Genomic DNA, 21,667 nt, shown 5'->3' on the forward strand with positions numbered 1-21,667 from the left:
TATATGTGACCGCGGATACTCTTTAGATATACTTTTATACAAGACTCGTTTAATATTTAATATAATTAAATAAAAGGAAGACTTAGTTAGACTTAGTTCTCTCCTCCTGGCTCCAGAGTTTTAGCTCTCTGTGGCTTCCCAATAAATCCTACAAATAATATGATAAATATAACAATTTGTTTGGAAAACCTTTAGTGTTCATGACCATCTGCAGAGCCGGAAAACTGTTTGCTAGATGTTTTATATTAATTTATTTATGTAGTGTATTTTCTCCTAGGCCCTTGTTTGTCGCATCTGGTCACCCTGTTATACGAATATATGGTACGAATATAAAGTACACTCCTCTAAGTCTACAAAGCCTCGAGTCTGACCTGCTTCAAGACGGTCTCAATTCCTATTTTGCTATCCTGGACACAGGCATAATGCAGTGGGGCCGTTAAGAACCTCTCAGGCCCACTCACTTGGCCTGGCCCCTTGCATGTCAATAGCTGTGAATTTTGATTATATGGCAGCGCTGCGTCTGCCGTTGACAGTGATTTGCGTTTGGCAAAAACTTTTGCACCATTTCGCCGCAAGTCGGAAAAATGTCAGAAAAATTCTCGGCCCATACGAGTACGAGTACGTATGCATGTTTAAGGAGATCGAGCGGAGCTGCTGGGAGGCAGATGGAAAGCGGCTATCCAAACCGAGGCAAAAAGAGGCAAAAACTTTTTCATTACGCAATTTTTGCGCTTCGTCTGCTTACGTACGCACCTCAATGCTCTTAGTTTTTCCAGCAGGAGGAGCAAACGGCCGTGGCAGTGGCAGTGGCAGTGGCAGTGGCAGTGGCAGCAGGCCATAGTGAGGGACTTTTTATCAAAATCACACTCATATATCCAGCTTTGCTTAAAAACTTTTCTAATTCCATTAACGTTACGCACATGCTCTGCTACTGCTATTGCTCCCAGTCGGGCTCTGGGTCCTAGTCCTGCTCTCTCTCTCCCTCTCTGCTCTTATTGTGGTTGATGAAGTTTGCGGCCCACTTGCCACGTGCATTTGGCCTTGGACAGGGACAGGGACAGAGAAGAGCCGAAGATTTTGCGTGACTTTTCAGATTCCCGGAGAGAGCCAGAGCCAGAGCTAAAGCCAGACCCCCTACCCACCTCACTTTAAAATAAATAATCAGGGCCAGAGGCTTGCCGACATCTTTAATGAGCTCTAGTTGGGTACAGATTTTTAAGGACTCTCCCTCTCCTCCGTCGATGGCAGTCAGTTTCAGGCCCGGGGCCTGGGTCTGGGTCTGGGCCTGGGCCAGTCCGGCTTTGTGTTTTTCTCAAATTCTGTTTCGAAAATTTAAATAATTTTTTTACCATTTCTCAACTTTTCTGCCTGGCAGGGGGCAGAGGGGGGATTTCGTGGACTGCTATAATTTGACTTAATTTTTGTTAATAATTATTTTCGCATTTTCGGCATTCCTTGCGGTTGATGGTAGCGTTGCCGCTGCCGCTGCCGTTGCCTTGACGAGGCGAGGGATCACAGTTAATTAGTTTGTAATTATTATAAATTGAGGATGAATGCTTGTGGCAAGTTTAATTGGATATTTGATGTTTTTAAATTACGCAAAAATTAGCGTGAAATATTAGTGAAAGCTGCTGCTGCCGATGCTGCCTCTGCTGCCGATGCTGCTGCTGCTGCCTCTGAGCTAGTCCTACCCCGGAGTAAATTAATTTTTAATGCCTTGGCTTTGTCACTGGGCTCCGTATTTATGTGCCCGCCGTGGCCCAGGGAGGGGAGGTGAGACAAAGCAGCTGGTGTGCCCGTGCTGCATGCTGCTTGTGTCATCGACCGCGCTATGTCACACGTGCCACGCCCACACCAACATAGAGCAAAGTATAGTGGAGCAGTAGATTGTAGTGGGGTTGGGTGGGGCTGGGCGGCAGCGCAGAGCAATTAATCATAATCTCGTGTAGTTGCGGAACCACGTACCCAGTCCAAGGCAAGCCGAGAACCAGTCCTGGCAGAGCAGCAGTTTTTCACGGAAGCGAACAATAAATTGTAGAGCCGCCGGCCGCGTCTTGAGCAGTCATAACTTTGAATCAAGAAAGCCACGTACCCACACGCCACACTCCGCCGTAGGGTGGAAATATGTTTAAATTTTACTTTGCTTGGCCCACTCCCAATCCTGTTATTGTATTATCATTTCTCCTATGTGCGCCACCATCCCACGTACATTTGTAATAATTTAGCATGAAATATGCTCGTAGCGGCAGCGAATGGGCAGTGGCAGTGGCGGGATCAGGGGAAGGGCCAATGATAAACTAGGTTCCCCCTGTTTATCCCCATTGGTGGATATTCAATGAGATGGCAGCTTGGGCGATCGCCTGTCACACTCAACTACCAAGGAACTTCTTTTCCAGCAGTTTTCTGATAGTTCTTTAAATGTCCCCTTGCCACACTCTAGACCCGTATTGTCCGGGGAACCCCGAGCCCCATAAGTTCGCATCCTTATGCAAAAGTACACAAACTCGTTGGAAAAACTTGAACCTCTGGTGTTTGTTTTATTGCCAATGATATACAACTGTTTGTGTGTCCTGTCCTGCCTTCTGCCCGCTTAGCTCCCAGAGAATTGTCCTGCCAGTAGTCTCTATTTCCATCTTTCCCTGTCCCTGCCCCACTGCCCACAATTCCCCCGCTGTTGTTCTTGAATGGCCAAATTGATTCTATTGGCTTTGTTGCGATAAGGTCAAAAGTTAATGTAAATGTTGTGGCCCTGTGAGTTGAGACAGTTTGCTGGGGGCTTTTGGTTTCCAAATTAAAACTTCCAGCTTGACTATTCTTTTTGATGTGGCAGGATGAGGGGTCCGATGGGGATGGCCCCATCTGCTGGTCTGATCAAAGTAAACCGACACTATGGAGTCGATCCATAGACAGATATGGAAACGCAGTTGCTCATGAGGCTAGGCCTCGAAAAAGGACGAAGGACACACAGTCGACTCTGAAAGTCGGCCAGCTCTCAGTTGAATGACAAGGCTGGGCGTACAGACAAGAGCTGGCTATAGAGGTATGGAAAAAACTTAGAGATTTAATTTGTTGTTGAGTAAATTTAAGACAATAGCTCTCTTTTATACAATATGCACTGCGTACACTAACAGTATTAATGTAACCCCTGTTCCACTAACAAACAGTTGATTTGATAAATAATAGGACCCTTAATATTCGTCTTCAAAGAACAATAAACAATATTGAATTATATATTGGTAATAATAGATGTGGAAATACATGTTAGATTGTAGTTGTATTTTAAAACTTATAACAGTTACGGTCCCTGGATACTATTTTTGGCTGATCTGAAGCCATTGTAAATGATATTTAAATAGACTCCATTTTTGTGTATTTGCAACACTACTATTTTCCTTGACATACAACTTATGGATGCTATAGTACACAGGTATTTTGGCAGACTTCAAAAGTATGTACGATTGACAGATTATCTTATTGCAAATCAATATCTCTGGGACCAATTGTCTTTTGGGATGCAAGGATCAAGTTACCGAGCAACCCTTTCATATCGTTTTCTTCATCGATTCCGCAAAAGACCTTAATCTCTCCCAATGTACTTGTACTTATCCCCTGTGAGAACAGTGAAGTGAAGTTAAATTTAAAGAGTTAATTTCCTCCCCACCGCAAAGACAGTGGCAGCAGCGAGAGCTCGGAATGGAGGAGCTGAGGCAGGGAACTGACAGCAATGCCGTGTCGATGTCGAAAGCATCCATTCTCCATTCAATCTGCCCCGGAACCGCCATTCTTCCCCGTCGTACCATTAAAAGCAATGCCTCCCTCCACTCCTGCCACCGACTCCGTCTCCGTCTCTGTTCCTGTCTCCATCCTCCGTCTGTCTCCGGCTATGTGGCCTTCTCTTTCTGTTAGCTTGCCAAAGTTTGTGCGTAACATGAAAAACTTCGATAAATTCACAGTTGAAACAATTACCATGAATTTTATCAAAAATGATACGCGCTGTTCGTATCCGACCATGCAGCAACAATATTTTTTAATGCACTTTGGGGAAAATGAAACGCAAGAAGGATGCCGAGGCCGCAGACGCTGAGGCAGCCGCGTAGATAGGGATCGGGCAGCGCAGGGCAGCGAAGAAAGGCGGGAGGAAAAGCCAGGAAAATGCCAACCGAATTCACTTGGCTGACAGATGGACCAGGAGCTGGAGCCAGCGTGAAGTTTTTGGGATGCTGCTGCTCCTCCTGCTCGTGCTGCTTCTCCAGCTTCGACGGCATCTCCGGGTTCTGCCACTGGTAAAATGTAAGCGCAAAATTGCTTGCGGAAACTTTCTCAACTTTTCAGCTAATATTTGACTTTGGCAAAATAAGCAGACGATGTGGAAAAAACAACGAAGCGACATTGCATCGAATGGGAATATATATTTTCTTAAATATTATGCGGCGACATTTGCGCTGATGCGAAAGCATCTCGGAGCATGCCCAAGGACAGCCCCAGACAGGAGCATATGCAGCGGCATGCCACCGCCAATCGCCATAGATTTCTCAGACATTTATGGGGAAAAAATCGAAAAATATATAAACATCCTTGCAACGCCAGCACTAGCACCAGCACCAGCTCTTGCCTCTCCTCCCTCCTCGCAGCAAACTTTTCGCCTTAAACGTTGCAATTGAAAATTAACATTGAAATTGATATTGGCCCAGAGGCAAACGGTGTACAACTTTAATGGCTGTCAATTGCAGGCGAGTGCAAAGTTTTTTCAAATTTGTGTAAACTTAATATTTTGTTATTAGTTTGTGAAAGTGTCCAATGGTTTTTATTCTATTTCAGGCTACCTACCGTCTCCGTCTTCCAGCCACCGCTGGAAACTCAAATAGATTTTGAGTAGCTTTTCAGTTTGACTCGACGTTAAATGAGAAAAGTTTCCTCGAGTGTTTGTTGCACTTTTTCGTGTAAGTTGGCACTCCAGCGTCGGCTGCTGCGTCGGCTGCTGCGTCGGCTGCTGCGTCGGCTGCTGCTCCTCCGTAGCAGGTGAAGTGTCCTGCCAAATGCTCTCCTCCTCTTCAGCTCTCTACCCTCGCTCCAGCCGTTAATGATCTTTGGGCCAACAGTTTAGCTTTGGTGGGGACCAGCTTTAAGTTACTCTCTCTTTTCTGTGCCACTGGCCAGAAAAAGTTCCAATTAGCAAAAAATGTGAGAACTTACGATTCTTCACCCAGCATGCCCACTCAAGGGGCCGCAACTTCTCCAATTGGCACACTTTTCCTAGCGGGCCTTTTCCCAGTTTATAGGCCAGATCGCTTTCAGCTCTGACCCCGCCCAGTTTATAAATTTTAGTTGTGCAACTTTTTCTTGCCGCACCACCCCACCACCACACATACATACACCCACAATAAATAAACCTCAGAGTCTGCAGAGACTGAAGAACCAACAGCAGAAACAAGCAAACTATGAGACGTGGGAAATCTGTGCGCTGGAAAAACCCCCCGCCGAAAAAAAACCAGCTTCGAAAAAAGCAAGAAACAGAGCAAAATTAAGGGCAAACAAAAAGGGAAACGAAGCTAGAGCAGAGGAACGGAGCATATTGTATTGAGAGTTGGTTTTAATTAAAAGCGAAAGGAACGCAAAGAATGGCGGCGGCAGATTGGAAAAGGTTACGGGCGGAGCAATAGGAGAACTGCAGCACAGCAGCACGGAATTTATAAAAATGATTAAAAAAGTTGCAAATGCTCCCCGCCAGAACCAACAATCACAAAAATTGCACAGGGCGCAAATAAATCTACAAAAAAAACAAATAAATTTGTCAGACAGGAAAGTGTACAGGAGAAAAGGGAATAAACGAAACTTGAGCATAAACAATGCATTGCGGAATATTTCCATTGCGTATACGCCATGTAATAAATAAAATAGGAAGTGCGAAAGAAGGAGGGAGGCTTACGGTCCGCTTAGAGCTGCCACTTGAGCCCTTGCCTGCTGCTTGGCAGTGGCAAACAGTTTCCAACAGAATGGCTTTCTATCCGCCGACTCGAGCTGTATTTGCCGCAGCTTCCAAGGATCTGGGTATCCTCCTCGTCCTCCTGCTCTCATCATCATCATCGTCATCGCCGTCGCCGTCGTCTGCATTCAACTTTCAGCTCGTTTGTGCCAGTTTTGCTCGTTTACAGGCTTTCACCTGAAACTATTACCTGCTCGCCGAGTCAGTGGAGTGTCCTTCGGCCGCAATCAAGTGTCGACTGCAGCGAGCAGCTGCAGATGCAGATACTTGCTCCACTGATTACATATTTATTCGCAATTTGTGGATAATTTTACAACGGTTCAGTTCACTCCGGCTGTACCCCGAAACGCTTTAATCAGCAGTTCAGTCGAGAGTTTTGCAGAACATGCAACAATCGAAGGCATGCCAAAAGACCGGCTCAAAGCAATCCATCAACGCACCTCCCCATCTGGAAACAAACCCCTACCAGACCACCAGCCTCAATCCCCTAGTGTATAAAACTGTCAAGAACTAACACAGAACCACACACACACCCCGAGAATAACCCTGCGAACCACTTTGCCATCCGATACACACAATGTTAAAGTTCCGTTTCTAGCCCCCAAAGAACTATCCGGGATCCGGGCCAGAGAAAAAAGATGATGAATCTTTTGTTGTTTCCCGACTCCCGAGTCCCGACTCCGAAAGCCACTAAAAATGTTAACTAAAATACGGGAATATATATGGCCCAGAGAAAAGGGAAAGTGCTTTCCCCCATGTAGCATGTAGCGAAGATGAAATGTGCTCCACATACACACATGGCTCTGGCAATATTTTCGTAGAGCAAAAAAATGATGATGGAAATGCGGAGCATCTGAAAATGGGGGCAAGCAGGGAGCCAGGGAAACGAGGAGAGTGCAGAGAGCAGAGAGCAGAGCCGCATTGACAAGCAAAAAAAAAATAGTCCTGGCTCCGCCCTGGAGAAGGGCATAAAACTAACAAGAAAATTCCAAGAATGCATTCCATTCAGGGCGTAACGAATCGTGTAACTGTGCTCTCACTCTGGATATTTTGCTTCTCATTTCCTTTAAAATTATGAGTACGAGTACTATGCGGAACTGTCGAAACTGCTGGAATTAGAATTGACAGAAGGAAATGGCTCTAATGCTATGTGCGAAACTAGAAACTTTTCAGCGGAAAACTAAATTTCCCTAAGCTGAAAACTGCATGAGCTCTGGGAGAATTTAAACTGCCAGTTTGTAAATAATTTCTTTAATCAGGAATATTAAAGCGAAAGCATTGGATGATAGGCAGGCCTGTTTCGGCTTCAAAGACTTCTTTCGCTGATTAGATAATGTTCTTAAGCTGCAAAACTGCAGGGAAATTAAAGGTAGCTGCTTGTTTCCTGATTTTATAGATAATACAAGGCGTTTTCCAACAGCACATCTGTTATGTTAATTCTGCTTTCCTTACATTGATTTGCATGACTGTGAGGTGATTGTCCCTTTAAGTCGTGACGGACACGGCTACATATCTCCACTATACACTCACAGAATTAACGCCTCAACGCCCCAACAGACAAGGCAAAAAGGCAGAAACTGTACCACACGTCAATGTCAACGGCGATGACAAAGATAAATTCACCTAGCCCCTTGGGCGAGGGGATATACGAGTATCTTTGAGTTTGCATGGCCAGTGATTGCCATTAAAATTTAAATTAGCTAATAGTCTTTTCGGGTCTCTGGCTTCTTTAAGCGAAATTTCGGAGAACTCAAATTATTTTGCCGAATTTAATGCGCCGTTAAACGTAGGCTCCGAGAAAGGGACCCACACACATAGCCCAAATGGCGCCAAATTCCGTTCGGCAATCAACTAAATTCAAAGCAAATTGTCCGCACAATAGTCACCAAGGCAGGCCAGGGCCAAAAGCAAAGACCGGACTAGAACAGACCAGACCAGACCAGGCTGCCATCATGATTGTCCTCGAGAGGGGGCAGGTCCAAATGCCTCATTATTTTGCGCTCGAGAAATTTCTGTCTCGTCACTAATTCATCATTGTTTCGGCACATTAAATCCTTGAACGTCAACGCATTCATTATCTCATCGCATGTGAGCCGGTCGAGAAGGGTCGGTCGGTCTGCACGGGCTGGACTGGAGGATAGAAAATGCTTTTGGCCAACTCATCGCTCGCCTCACATGGTCAGCTGTCTGTCGTCGGCCGTCGCCAAGGCATGCTTGAGTGATATTAACTGACCGACAATCAGTCAAGGGCAACTGAAGCGGCGGCGACAGCAGCAGGGCAGCCAAGACATAAGAAGCCGGAACAAGCCCACACGAGTTGACTATGAGAGAGAGGCTTAGGCCAGATTTGTGGGAAGAACATTCCTGTGGCTGGGCTGGTGCTGGGGCTTGGGCTGGGACTGACCGTGAATAGCCGTCGTCATGTGGCCAGAAATCCTTTATAATTTCCCCTCTAAGAGCCTCAGAGTCTTCCCCGGGGCATGTGTGTGTGCTTAGCCTCTTAATTGCTTTCCAAGCTAATCGAATTTTTTGCCCGTCATTATGAGTAATGTGTCTGGGATGCGTAGCGTGGTCCGTGGTCCGTGGCCCACAGCATAAAGCAATTTGTCGAGGAGATTGCGCCGAATGGCAAATTGCTTAAAGCTCGACGCAATTGAAACTAGTCGGACAGATCCCCAGATAATAAAATAAACAACGTAACCGTTAAATATTCCGCCCCCGCACCTGCAAAGCGCTACACAAAAACCCTTAAATAATTTACAAACCGAACATACTCGTAATCGCACATGTCATCTGGCCTTTATTTCCCTTGCAAACAAAACATCATTACAATTCGCGGAAGAAGCGAACAAAAAACAGTTTACAGGTTACAGATTAAATGCGAAAAAACAAATCAACGGAACTACGAGAACATTTTAAATGGTGAAGGGCAAATGCTCTTGCATCCGACTGCGCAGTGCAATTTTTTGCACATAAAAATGCATCCGATGCAATATGATAAACGCACAACAAAACTGTTAATATAGGGTCCTGATCTCTTGCCGGCCCACAAAATATTGCCGAGCATGCACAAATCGTATGTTACTTGAAAAAACTCTTAAACAAAGTCGTATAGTAATTTCGGATTGTTAAAATGGAAGATTTTCTGTATAAAAAATAAAGTTAAAAGGGGATATGACAAACTCACGCAGCTTCACTGGGCATAGAACCTCTTGACTCCTGGACAGACTGTGCAATATGTCCTTTTGTCATGGAAGAATTTATTAATATTGTAGGTACACAAAGGATTGGAAGCAATGGATTTGTTGCACATAGCCAGTGGGAAAGGTGATTGCCATTCGATAGGTTTTTAACAGAATGTCCTTGGGGAATAGTTCGCCAACCCCCGGCTCACTCGCATCGCTTCTTTGCGCCGACATCAGATAAAATATCGGACGAAGAACCAAAATAATAGAGAGATATCTAAAGGACAGCTACTAATGCCAACATTGTCGCGCAGATTAGTCATCGTTTGCTCATTCCCTGGGGGCAACGGCAACGACAACGGCAACATCCGTCGCATAGTTGCCATGCCGCACTCCGCATGGCAATAACTATTGGGGCACTGTTGCTGGCGCCATCAGCAACAAAAAAAAGTCATATTACAGTGCTAATTTATGTAGCACATAAGTTAATTTCTGTTTGTCTGTTATTTGTTGTAATTAGTCGTCGTTCAAGCCGTTGTCCCTGGGGCCATTAAAACTCGAACCAAGCCCAGATCCCGGCCCCGGCCCTGGTCCCGGCGGAAACACCGAGCACATAAACAAACGAAAAACTGTTGCTTCCGCTAGCTGCGTGCAAAAAAAAACACAAGAGACGGATAGTGGCCCGTAGTCAGAGCTAATTATTTTGTCGGTCAGCCAAAGTTCATAGTTCACATGCCACAGCAGCACCAGCAGCGGCCACAGCAACCACCCACTCGTCCCTGGCCTTGGTCGCGATTCCGCCATTCGTCCGTTTATATAATTTTTATTATCAGGCCAAGTAAAATAAACTTAATTAATACCCTCGTGGTGCGACGGGTCTGGCTTTTGATTCATGGCCTGCATTTGCGGCTCCGGCTTAAATGCAATAATGAATGTGGCGGCGCGGCATAAAGTAAAAATTTCCCAAGAATGGTCCTGAAGCCTAAAGTCCTTTCGTAAAGGAGTGTAAGCGCGTAAACATGGAGGGCTTCTTTGCGCCGGGCCGGGTTGGCTTTCAGAGTCAATGAATTAATGTAGGTAACCTTTTGGCACGCTCCGCTTTGCTGTGGGGGTGAGAGCGGCGCCGCAGGGTCATTGTTTTTTGGGGCTACTGTGAATAATGGGGAACAACAGCAACAATATAAAGTCCGAAATCGCATGGAAAGCCCATGGTTATAATTCCCCAAGAAGGGTTTATTGTAGTATTATTTCTTTTTATGGAAAATATATATATATATTTACAATCATAACTATAAGACCATGTGAACAATTTACCCTCCATTGCTCCGTAACGGATTAAAAACTTGTACCCAAGTCTTTTACAAAATTTTGCTTTAAAAACATTTGATGGAAAATCTGAGCAGACTTGTACGTGTATACAAATATCAACATCCAATACACTCCATCCCTGATTCACTGATTCAATCCCAGCATCAGGCCGCATGGAGAGCCCAAATACTTATCAACAGCTTTCGGAATAATACCTATAAAATACCATTCTCGTTTGGGTTCCATTGTCGTTTCAGGTTGGCTGCCAGCGGAGGGACTGCACCTGTCCAGCCTCTCCGTTCCGCGCATTATCGATGTGGCGCAGAAGGCGAAGCTGTTCTGCAGCTACGAAATGGGAAATCGGACGCTGAACTCCGTCAAATGGTACAAGGATGGGCTGGAGTTTTTCAGGTGAGCCGGCGGCCAACTGCTGTGGCCGTAAAACAAATAAAAATAATAAAAATGGTCCCATAAAAATATTTTCGGTATTCAGTTTGAAATAATAAAATGTCACAAATGCTGGAAGGGGATTCGGACTCGGTTTCGGATGGGATGGGACCTGTGCCGGCGCATTCATGCAGATTTTATGGCGTAAATTGAAAACGCCATGAAACTGCTGCAACAGTGTCTGCAACATAGTGGGGGAGCCCCCCTCCCCCTCCCACGCCCCTACAGACGCTTGAAAGTGTCGCAACTAATTTAAATGCTTAATTGAAATGGATTTTTATGGGCGCCTGCAATTGCGGCCAGGTGACGCTGCCCCGATCCGCGTTCCGGCCCAAATATGTGCGAAAGAGCTTAACTGGCTTAATTGTTGCACATTGGCGCATCCCCATCCCCGTCCCCGTGCCCGTCCCCAGACCCGGACAAAGCCAGAGCCAGGGCCAAAAATGGAACATGGCAGCACATGGAATCCACGGCCAGATCCCTGTTCCATCCGCTGCTTAATCGAGCGCAAAATTTTTAACAGCGGCTTGGGCATTGGGGTATTACACTTTTTCTGTTCCGTTTTTGGTTATTGATTTTAAAGACTCAAACAAATATGCCGACGAGAAGAAAATGCAAAAAATTATTATTTATGCCAGATACGAGAACCATTTAACGGTTTACGGACTTTTCCAAATGGACTGTCACGCCCCCAATGACAACCACCCAGCCCCATGCTGACTACCTCCCAGTCACGCCTCTTGCAACATTGTTGCATGTAAATTCAACGCGTTTTGCGACCGCATTTGCTGGCATTCGATTGGCATTCCCAGCTCCAAATTATTGTTTTTGACACATCCGATGTGGGGAGTGTGGGGTGTGTGGGGAGTGGAGTCTTTTTGGCAGACGCAGGGGGTCTCAAAGCGTTCGGGTCGGCTGTCTGCTCAGTAATTTACTGCCGGAGGCAGTGGGCTTTTATCAATTACGCTTTTGTGTGAACGTTTTGATTGTGCGGTCGGCCCTCGGCTTCAATTATTTATGTGCATTTGACACTGCGGTTGCTTCCACTGCCCGACTACCACTGCAGCGAAAAACGTCACAAAAGATGCACACATTTCGACTGCAATTTCGAATTTGAATTTGAATTTAGTGTGGCAGCCGGTTCGCTCAGGCTGTGCTCGAGGTTAAATTGACTGTTAGCCAACAACTAATCGACCCGTCAGTGCGTTTGCTTTCAACATTCAAGAAATGAACAACAATCAAAGTTAATTTTGGCTATGACAATACAAGTGGTTACGAGCACGAATGGAGAAAGTTGGTTAAGCCTTTCAACTGGAAGCATGGCATGTCGCTGTTATACTCTAATTTGACTATAGAAAATATATAGACTTAGCTGCCATAGAACTAGAAGAGCACAGGCTCCGTGCCTACCAGTAGGTGCCACAAAGAAAATCACCTAAAACCACTGGCTAATCAAAACATTGTCTTTATAATACATCGATGGGTTCACTATTCAAGAAACTGAAAGGGTTCAGCCTCCAAAATTCTTTACCAAAGGATGATCAATGCATAAAAAAGGACTTACAGCCTTAAAAATATTCAGAAAATATTCGATTTTTATGTATATTGAAAGATTAATTATACATTTTCCCAATATCCAATGCATATTACATATATTTGCATATTCAAATTTTTCAATGAGGGGTTTATATATACATATATCGTATTTAAGAACTTCCAAAAGAGAATTTCCATCGTTTTGAGTATGATAGAGCTACAGTTTTTGCTTCTCAAATGTGAGTCAACAGTCCAGAGACGTTCTAGTTTGACTCTGATTTCTTTGGTAATAGTTTCTGGCATTCCTGCTGCTTCCATTCCTCTTTTTTCTCCTTCATCCTGTGACTTTGTTCTCTGGCGTCCAATTCAATAAAAAATATAGTACGTGTTGCTTGGGTTAATCGATGTTGGCTTCCCCTGTTGAACCTCCAACAAAGTTTTACATCAGGGAGTTGGCAAATGTCTGTTGTTAATATGTTTGCTTTTCCTGTATGTATGTATGTTTGAATAATAAAAAGAAAACAACAATATCTTAAGTACCCCATAGCTTTTGCGTATGCATCTAACATCTAGTCGAACAAACTTGTCTTCCTTGCGCCCTTTTTGCACTTTATAGCATTCAAGCTCAGCTTAATGACTTCAAATGAAAAATCAACTGCAAATATAGCTCCAACGTCCAAAACAAACATTATTGAAGCTAATATATCTCAAATGTGATTCCACATTTGCTAATTACTGACACTCTAAAAGGGGGGTGGGGGGGGTGAATAATTAAAGGTTTTACGAACACCTGGACAAGAGATACCCACCCGACAAGTACCCAACCAACTCTATTTCGCTACTCACTCGATCAATATTTAAATATTCCAGACACAAGAGTATTCTATTTCCCCCCGAACCGCTCACTGCGCTCAATGGCACATTTGCAATTCGTAACTCTGGAAAAATGGAAAACGATTTTCCCCAAACGCCACGCTAATTGCTGTAATCAAATGCAACATTCGTATATATATTCGAATGGATGTATGTACGGGTATATGTAGGTAGTAGCCGTACAATATAGAACGCTCAGTTGGCAATTCGAATTGAATTTGAATTTTATTTGTATTTTGAAGAGGGGGATGGCAATGGGCGGGCAGCGGGATGGCAGGGAGTGGCTCGGCGGCCACAAATTGAAGTGGCGCACAACTGGATGGAAACTGCATAATATTCATAATAAAAATCGACAGCGTGGCCCGAAAGTGGATACAAATCGATGAACGTTTCACTTTGCAACGCTGCGGCAACTTTGACGCAAATGCAGAAACGGAAACCGAAAACTTCTCTCTGGTGGATTTTTTTTTTGCATGATTCCCTCATCAATATTTCATGGATTCAGTTTTGGCGCAGCACTCGAGCTCAAGCTGCCTCTAACTCTCTCTCTCTCTCTCTCTCTTTCACTCTTTCACTCTCAATAAAACCCCATCTTTGTCTTTGCAGATACTCGCCACTAACACCGCCGACAACAAATTGGTTCCCCGTGAAAGGTGTCACCATCGCCGAAGGTTCGTCGCATTGCAATCAATTCATCTGCAACGTGGAACTGGAGAAGCTCAACATCCACTCGTCCGGACAGTACCGATGCGAGGTGTCCGGCGATGCGCCCGAGTTCAAGCTGATCGATCAGACGGCCAATATGACAGTCGGTGGTAGGTACAGCCCCTGCCCTCAATCCTGATCCTTCCGGTTGACCCATCCACTGTGGTTCAAAGTTATCTGAAAATGTGATACAAATATCCAACGAAATTATATTTTAATAATTGCACGTGGCCATATCAATCCTACACTCGTCAGAATCCTACTGCGGGTATCAAAAAGAATATGTAGGTACATTATAGATTAGATCACACATATGCAGTGTCTAATGTCGGAACAAATAAGGGGTATTATAATGGTACATGACCTTTGCTCCACTGTGAACTTGCGATAAATTTTGTTTCTGTCTTTGATTTATGTTTTGCAACACAAAGACAACAAATTATGTGCAATTTTGCAAACACTTAATAAAATTATAAATGGTCTTTGCATGGCCACCGACCCCGAAGCTTAGGCGGGGAGCCAGCCAGCCAGCCAGCAACTCCTTTCCATTTATCAATGCCACACAGTCGAGTGTTTCGGGTGGATTCTGTGGCGGGTTAGGGGACATGGCGAGGTGGTGAGGAGGTGCCACGGGTCTGCGACCTGGGGCAGTAGGCAGTTCGAAAGGGCGTCGCATAAATGCTGGAAAATTGTGACACGCGTCAGCCATTTGTATGAGTAATGATTGTTAATAAATCCTGACAAGCATCCGTGGCGCCTCCCCTCACTCTCCGGCCCACACAGAACCGCGCACGGCCCACTGCTCTCCTCCTCTGCACCATTCCTCATCCTCTCCCACGAATCACTCCTCGCCCCGTTGCGGCACCTGCCGCACCACTGAACAAATTCAACTCAATTGTGAGCTTTGTACGAATCAATTTATAATCTACAATGCGCGGTCGTTTGGCGTTGTCACGTGCTGGGCCTAGACAACAGCAACTGTAGAGTCTGCACCAGCAACAAAAACAGGAGGAAAAATCTGCCTACGGGCACCGAAGCTTTGGGTATCCTTGCAAATACATGGCATCTATAAGAAGTATAAGATCTATTTAACAGTTTGATTTCGATCGGTTTTCTGCAATAGGGACGAAAAATGTTTTAGAATTTATACCCCCTCGTCTCGCATTCGAATACGATCCAAATGGTGAATACTCCGCACATCCGAAAGTTCTGATTGGTGCTATGGGCAAAGAATGTTGCTATTATCATGCGCTTAAATTCAAACATAAGTCAGAGCATCCATTCCTGAAGCCTATAACATCACTTGGAGCAACATATCGGATTAGGCTAAGCCAACTGCTGATCATACATGTATGTAGATATATGGTAGATGCCTTTATGTTATATTATTTTCCATCTTGCCGGATCCAGCCTATTGGTTTAACATTCTCTGCATTGTCAGTATCTGGTAAAATCGTAATAGTCTCTGTGAGGGTATCAAAAGGATACCCACTCGCTTGTGGCACTTGTAGTAGGGTTTGTTAACGTCAACGCCATGGCTGGCGGATCCACCGCTGCCACCGCAGGCAACGCATTGCCCACCATTTTGATTTCGCTTTGATTGGCAGCGTACATGACGATGATTCTTCAGCACCCATCACCCGGCATTGGTGCTTCTGCGCTCCGCTCCTCTGCTGCCCTCCCAGGCTGTGGTTGATTGCGGCCATGAGGAGCCCCAGTCAGCCAGTCAGCCAGAGAGCGAGAGCCAGCCATGGAGCAGGCTCTACTTTGAAATTCAAATCAATTGATTTCGCCCCAATGTCATTTGAGGCAAATGGAAATGGCCTGCTTATGTCTTTTGTTTCTAGTTTCTATGCGGCTCGAAATGATTTATTTGTCGCAATTTTGCCGCTCAGCGATTTGTTTCCCTCATGGTTGTTGCCAGAACGAGATACTGGCGGCCGAGCTGAATCTGAATCTGTATCTGGGATGGGTTCTGGTGCTGAATACTCTCCTAAATGGGTGAATGGGAGGCTCTGCCCCAGGCGCCCTTCGATTATGCAACAGAGTTTGGCTTTGGCCTGGGCCTCGGCTTGGGTTTGGGTTTGGGTTTGGCTTGGGTGGAGCTTTATTTATTGACGTTACTTTAAGAGATATTGATTTGCATAATGCGCACTTAGGCATTTGTTTACGCGTAACAATCAAATTTGAATTCGCATTTTCTTATTTGTACTGGGTCTTTAATTGGATGTTTGGCTGAGAGGGTGTCTGCCCCTCTCCCCTCTCCACCTCAGCTCCCATCGTCCTGTTTGTCTGTCTGCTATTTGCATGTCAATTTGACTTTTATCTATTCAACGTACTTAAATAGACAAAGTAAGCCATGCTCAAGTTGAAGTTGTAGCACTTGTACATGGAAATCCCAATGGCTAGATTAAGGGCGAGTCTACAGTCTGCAGGATGGCGATGGCCTGTACGGGCTTAGAGAAACGTGCCGGTTTTGCCTCCCACCTGAGGAGTGGGCCCTGAAAGGGAAGGCCTTTCCTGCCACTGTCCGATTATTGTTGGTTTTTATTTATCGCTTTTTGATTCATGCTGATTTGCTGGGAAATGTTAAGTATTGAATTAATTGCAGTTATGGAAAGGCAAGTGAGTGCGACTTTCAGAAATATTTTCAGACGGCGGTTGAAGAACTTCTTGGAACCTACTTAAGTTATTATTTTGTATATGTCATAAATGTGGAAATGTTGCCGTTGAATCGCAGCAAGGTCCGCGGCTCTACTTATACATATAAATACCCGGTAGTCAGTTAGCATGTACATATATAATATTATGATTTCTGTTACCTATACTGTTACCTATTTTAAGCGTAAATATTTCGCTCACCTCCGCACACTGGACGAGGAAGGGTGTGTGAGAGAGAGCGAGACAGAATCAGATGCTCCCGCTTTTCTGTACCAAATGAAATAGAATCAACATACATTTTTGTTAAAACCAATCCACTACTACCAGAAATTTAAGAAAAATGCAAAGAATTTTTGTGTTTAAATAATAAATTTCCTACACAATAACCCTCCTGTCGCTAACTGTCCTAATGTAGAACACAATATAACAAACGAGAGCATCAATAGCGTGGACGAGTGGCTGCATTTGGCCATTGTCCGACGTGCAGCGTGCAGCGAGTGCCTCTGGCATATGCCAGTGGCAGTGGCAGTGGCCAGTGCATTTCGTCATTTTAATTTATATAGTATGTATAGTCAAATGTACACATTCTCGTACAACGAATAAGCCATAAAAACACAATGCCTCGGGGGCCAACAAGAGCGGGGTCATAGCAAAATAAAGCCAACCAGCCAGCCATGGCATCAAACTTCATCAACGAGAGAGATAGCGTCGAAGTTTAAAGCCCTCGCCAGGACAATGTGTCCGTCGTGTCCAGGGACGGCGAATAGAGTATAAAGCGAGAGACGAAATGGAAGGGAGGGGACTCACGTAGTGCTAACCCAAAGGCATGCCGTTCTATGCAGTGTAGCTGGAGCTGGAGCTGGAGCTAGTGTTGCCTGTTTTTTGTTTCAATGAAGGCGAAGCTGTTGACAGACCAACAATCAACTTGGGAATTTTGTCACTAAAGTGCCATCGCCATCGTAACCACCTTAAAAACTTTGTCACAACAGAGGCAGTGGCAGTGGCAGTGGCAGCAGAGAGCTCTCGATTTTCAAACAGCCATCACCTTGGACTCTTTGATGATGCCGGAATGGGAGACCGACCCGGCTTGAGGTCGCTTCCAACTTTGGCAGTGCAAATATTTTGTCGCTTAGCTGCGTGCCGTGTGTCATCACACTGATTAACTTTGCCAAGTTTTCGGAGCTCATCTCAGTACCAGGACCCCGGACAGGACGGGACTGAATGTGCTCAACGTTGGCCATCAAATGGCGACTGAGCCGCACTTAATTACTTCGGAGATTTGCCACATTTTAGGGACAAGCTGGTTACACTTTTTAGCATTTTTGGACCTCGGCTCGGCTGTTGTTCGTCGTTCGTTTTTCGTTTTTCATCTTCTGCTGTTCACTTTTGGCTTTTTAATGTGGGGGTTATCGTTTGAGGTTGTGTGCTGTGTGCTGGGTGTTCCCTCTAACATAAACACACTGGGCACCGGGTCCAGGTTCCCAGAATAACTCCACCTGGCGATTCTCAAGCACTTGCTCCTGGAGATGTTGGTCTTGTACTCGTTTAGCATTCCAGTTGGGGCCCAGCGTACAACACAATTTGGCCCCAAAACAGATTTTACTTTTGTTTTCGGACTGGGTACGAGTATTCCCTCTCTGGGTTTCTTTTTTTCTGGTAGGAGCTCTGGTAGGGGTATATATTTTTCCAATCCTGTTGTTGTTTCGTAGTGCTTTACTGGTACTTTGGTACTTTGCCATTTTTGGTTTATTTACCCGAGTTGATTGCTTTGTTTTCGTACAATTTTCATTTCTGTAGCTGCCTTTGTTGCTGCAATGCAAGTCACACAGTTCTAGAGGCCAATGGGGTGGATGGCCATGTGGCATGGGGGGCATGGGAGGCATGGGGGGCATGGGTGGCACCAAGCGACCAAGCACAACATGGCCGCAATCATCAACTTCAACTCCGGATTCCGTCCACTGTCCGCCGTCCGCCGTTCGCCGTCCGTCGCCGCCTGTAAGTTGTACTTGAAACAGGTCAGAAACTTTCCACCAAAGTGGTTTGTATTAAGTCAATTAAAAAGTTTATAGTCCTGCTGACTGCCCGACTTTTGATGCCTCCCCCGGCCACTTGCACTGTCTCCCGGCCTCCGCTATGCCTTGGGGTCCTTAGCATATTTCACAAATTTTCAACAGCAACAACAGCAGTGGTCGGGGAGCGGCAGCTGGCATTCATTTGCCCCCCTCGAAACAGAAACAGGAGCTCGATTCGTTGTTGTTTCCTACTGTTCTGTGGTCACAGCCAGGGGGACCCGGCTCCCCCGCCCCCAAGCCCGCCCATAAACTAAATTACGCTTGTTTTCATCAAAAAACTTTATCCTGGGCAATTATTTGTTAAGATTAATTAACACTTCAAATAAATATTTGGTGTTGGCGTGTCGGTAATTGTCTAAGTGGCAGCACTGCCACACTATTCTAGATGTGCCCGTACCCTACTGTAGTGTGTCCACTGTAGTGTATACTGTAACCGCACACTATGCTACTGCCACTGCAGAGAGCTCTCTCTAATTGGAGCAAGTTTGTGCCCGAACTGCATTCTTCATTTGTGAGCAGAGTTGCCCAAAAGTAAAGTTTCCGAACTGTAAACTAAAATGAAACTTTATGGTCCTCTGGCTTTGCAACATTATGTAATTTTAATCCTAGATGAGAATTCCAAATTTCCTTTTAGTCGAAGAAACAATACGACAAATTCAAAATAAACTTAAAATATTAAAAGATTAATTGGCTTCAATTCGAATAACAGATTCATTTGATTTGAAGCGCTCTTTGTTGGCAGAAATCAAGCAACGATTCAAATAATATAAGGCCTCTAAAAGAAGATTATTAGAGAGAAAGCACCATATATGAAATGGTGGTAGGAAGAGAAAATATCTCTAGCTTTTGTAATGGTTATGGCTTCAGTATATCCTTACTAAACTACACTATTTTTCAGTCCTGCCCAAATTCGATCCATTCATATCGGGTGTGCGCCACGCCTATAAGTATCACGACACCCTAATGGCCAATTGCAGCTCGGAATGGTCGAGTCCGGCGGCCAAACTCATGTGGTACATCAACAACAAAACGGTGAGTACTATCGACCCGATCAGAGGTGTATGTACATTAGATATGGACATGTGCCGCTGCATCTATATTTGGGTATATCTGTGCAGTTGCATGCGACCTCAATTCATATTTGAGGCATGTCAGTGGCGTGTTTTGACCAAGCCACAGGCCCAGACACATGTCAGCGTCGGCCCGGGGACATGTAGCGTGTCAGCTTGTCATGGTCATCGAGTCAAGCCAAGAAACCCCATTGTTGACACAGGAATCTGGCAGGGGCCCACTGGCCTGGTTGAAAGTCACGCCCGTATGTGGATTTGGCTTTAAACTTTCCGTTTCTTTCCGGCCGCAGGCGCCCCAGCACAGCCTGCAGCCTCAAGTCAACGAGATCACACGCAACGTCGAGGGCTTCCCCCTGTTCGCCAGCAACCTGCAGCTGCGCCTCCACCTGGATGACCAGCGCTTCATCAGCAAGAGCGAGATGCTGGAGCTGCGATGCGGCGCGGACATCATGGGCCTGGCCAGTGCACGCCGCGAGAGCCGCGTTCGGACCACCGTCCTGGCCCTCAAGGATGCCGGCACCAACCAGCGCTTCACCGAAAACGGTTCCTGCATCAGCGGCCGCCCAGGTGAGTGGCCATCTGAGCGACTAGCAGCTCCTTCCGTTCCCCGTCTAATCTGGTAATCGTTGCAGCCTCGCTGGCCGCCTGGCTACTGGGCCTCGTCCAATTGATGCGATGGCACCGCTCCCAGAGTTAGTGGCTGGCCTTAATGGGCGCCCTCTTTGTGGCCTAAGTTTCTAGGACTCACCCACAGATACAGGTACAGGTACAGGTACAGGTCAAGGTGCAGGTGCAGGTGCATACGCAGACGGAGGCGACAAATCAATCGGGCTCTTTGCACCACTACGAGCCAATAGAAAAGTTAACAGCCTCGGCAGCCAACAGTTGAATGTGTATATAGTCGAAATTGAATTAGTCTAGGACCGTGCAGGAAGCTCATCCATTTCCTATAAGTGTAATGCAACATTTGTTTATGTGTTTGTGTTTGTGTTTGTGTTATGTGTAAGCAAACAAGAGAAAACCGAAACCCCAAAACCCAAAAATTGATAAACCAAAAAACCAAAACACAAAACGAGAAATCGAGAAATGTGAAATGAAATATATATGATCGTAAATATAGATAACTAAACTAAACGTAAATTTGCTACTAAATATATGTATGTAATGTATGGTATACTCGTACTCGTACTCGTATGACAAAATATTCCAATAGCGGAGGCAACACGAATGAATATCAACAAATTTACACATGAATATTTGAGCACAGAACGGAACACACACAATCAATGGCAAGTAAATCTAATTATTGTATGTGAATTGTTAATGTATTAAATGATGTATGAAGAATAAATAAACACGAATAAAATGCCAAAATGCACAGAGCCAACGTTCGGTTGGTCTCGCATAAGAAATATGTAATTTTTACTATTCCAAATCATATTTGGGGGATAAAATTACAGCTGTTAAAAATGCTAGGAAATTCGATTAACGTTGGAGAGCAGAAACATTATTCGATTTAGGCGCAATTACGGAAAATATGGAGAGTAATATTCCAGTTTATACAACATCCTTTGACATTCGCTCGAACTTTTTCTACTTTCACAGGAGTGCGGAAAAAATCATAGTTTAAGGGGGAGGTAGAATACTCCTTTGGTAAGCTACTCCTGAGTCCCTTAATCCAGGCTATGGCAGATTTAATACCTTGAAGATCCTTAAACTTGCAATATCCCAACAGTATGCCGAACAGATTTCTCACAATCGAAAGCTTATAACAATTGCAATCATCTTATGTCATTAATTAAATTATTCTGTAATAATTTGAATGCT

General features: G+C 45.0%; 1 protein-coding gene across 7 annotated transcripts in view; it reads left to right on the plus strand.

The window, feature by feature from the left end:
* beat-Vc (beaten path Vc) overlaps positions 1-20,974 on the plus strand; it is a 39,870-nt gene extending 18,896 nt beyond the window's left edge. For 5 of the 7 annotated variants that reach the window (XM_015181758.2, XM_015181759.2, XM_001358483.4 and 2 more), the window contains 5 exons: positions 10,734-10,887; positions 13,939-14,147; positions 19,669-19,802; positions 20,131-20,407; positions 20,473-20,974. In XM_015181758.2, the coding sequence (XP_015037244.1) occupies positions 10,734-10,887; positions 13,939-14,147; positions 19,669-19,802; positions 20,131-20,407; positions 20,473-20,537 (839 nt within the window). In that variant the 3' untranslated portion in view covers positions 20,538-20,974. Of the gene's footprint in view, positions 1-10,733; positions 10,888-12,112; positions 12,336-13,938; positions 14,251-19,668; positions 19,803-20,130; positions 20,408-20,472 lie in introns of those variants that run through there. The other 2 variants (XM_033385948.1, XM_033385949.1) reach the window with 2 other exon arrangements.
* Positions 20,975-21,667: the final 693 nt, after the last annotated feature.

This window comes from Drosophila pseudoobscura, chromosome 2 (genome assembly GCF_009870125.1).
Source record: "Drosophila pseudoobscura strain MV-25-SWS-2005 chromosome 2, UCI_Dpse_MV25, whole genome shotgun sequence".
NCBI classification, from domain to species: domain Eukaryota; kingdom Metazoa; phylum Arthropoda; class Insecta; order Diptera; family Drosophilidae; genus Drosophila; species Drosophila pseudoobscura.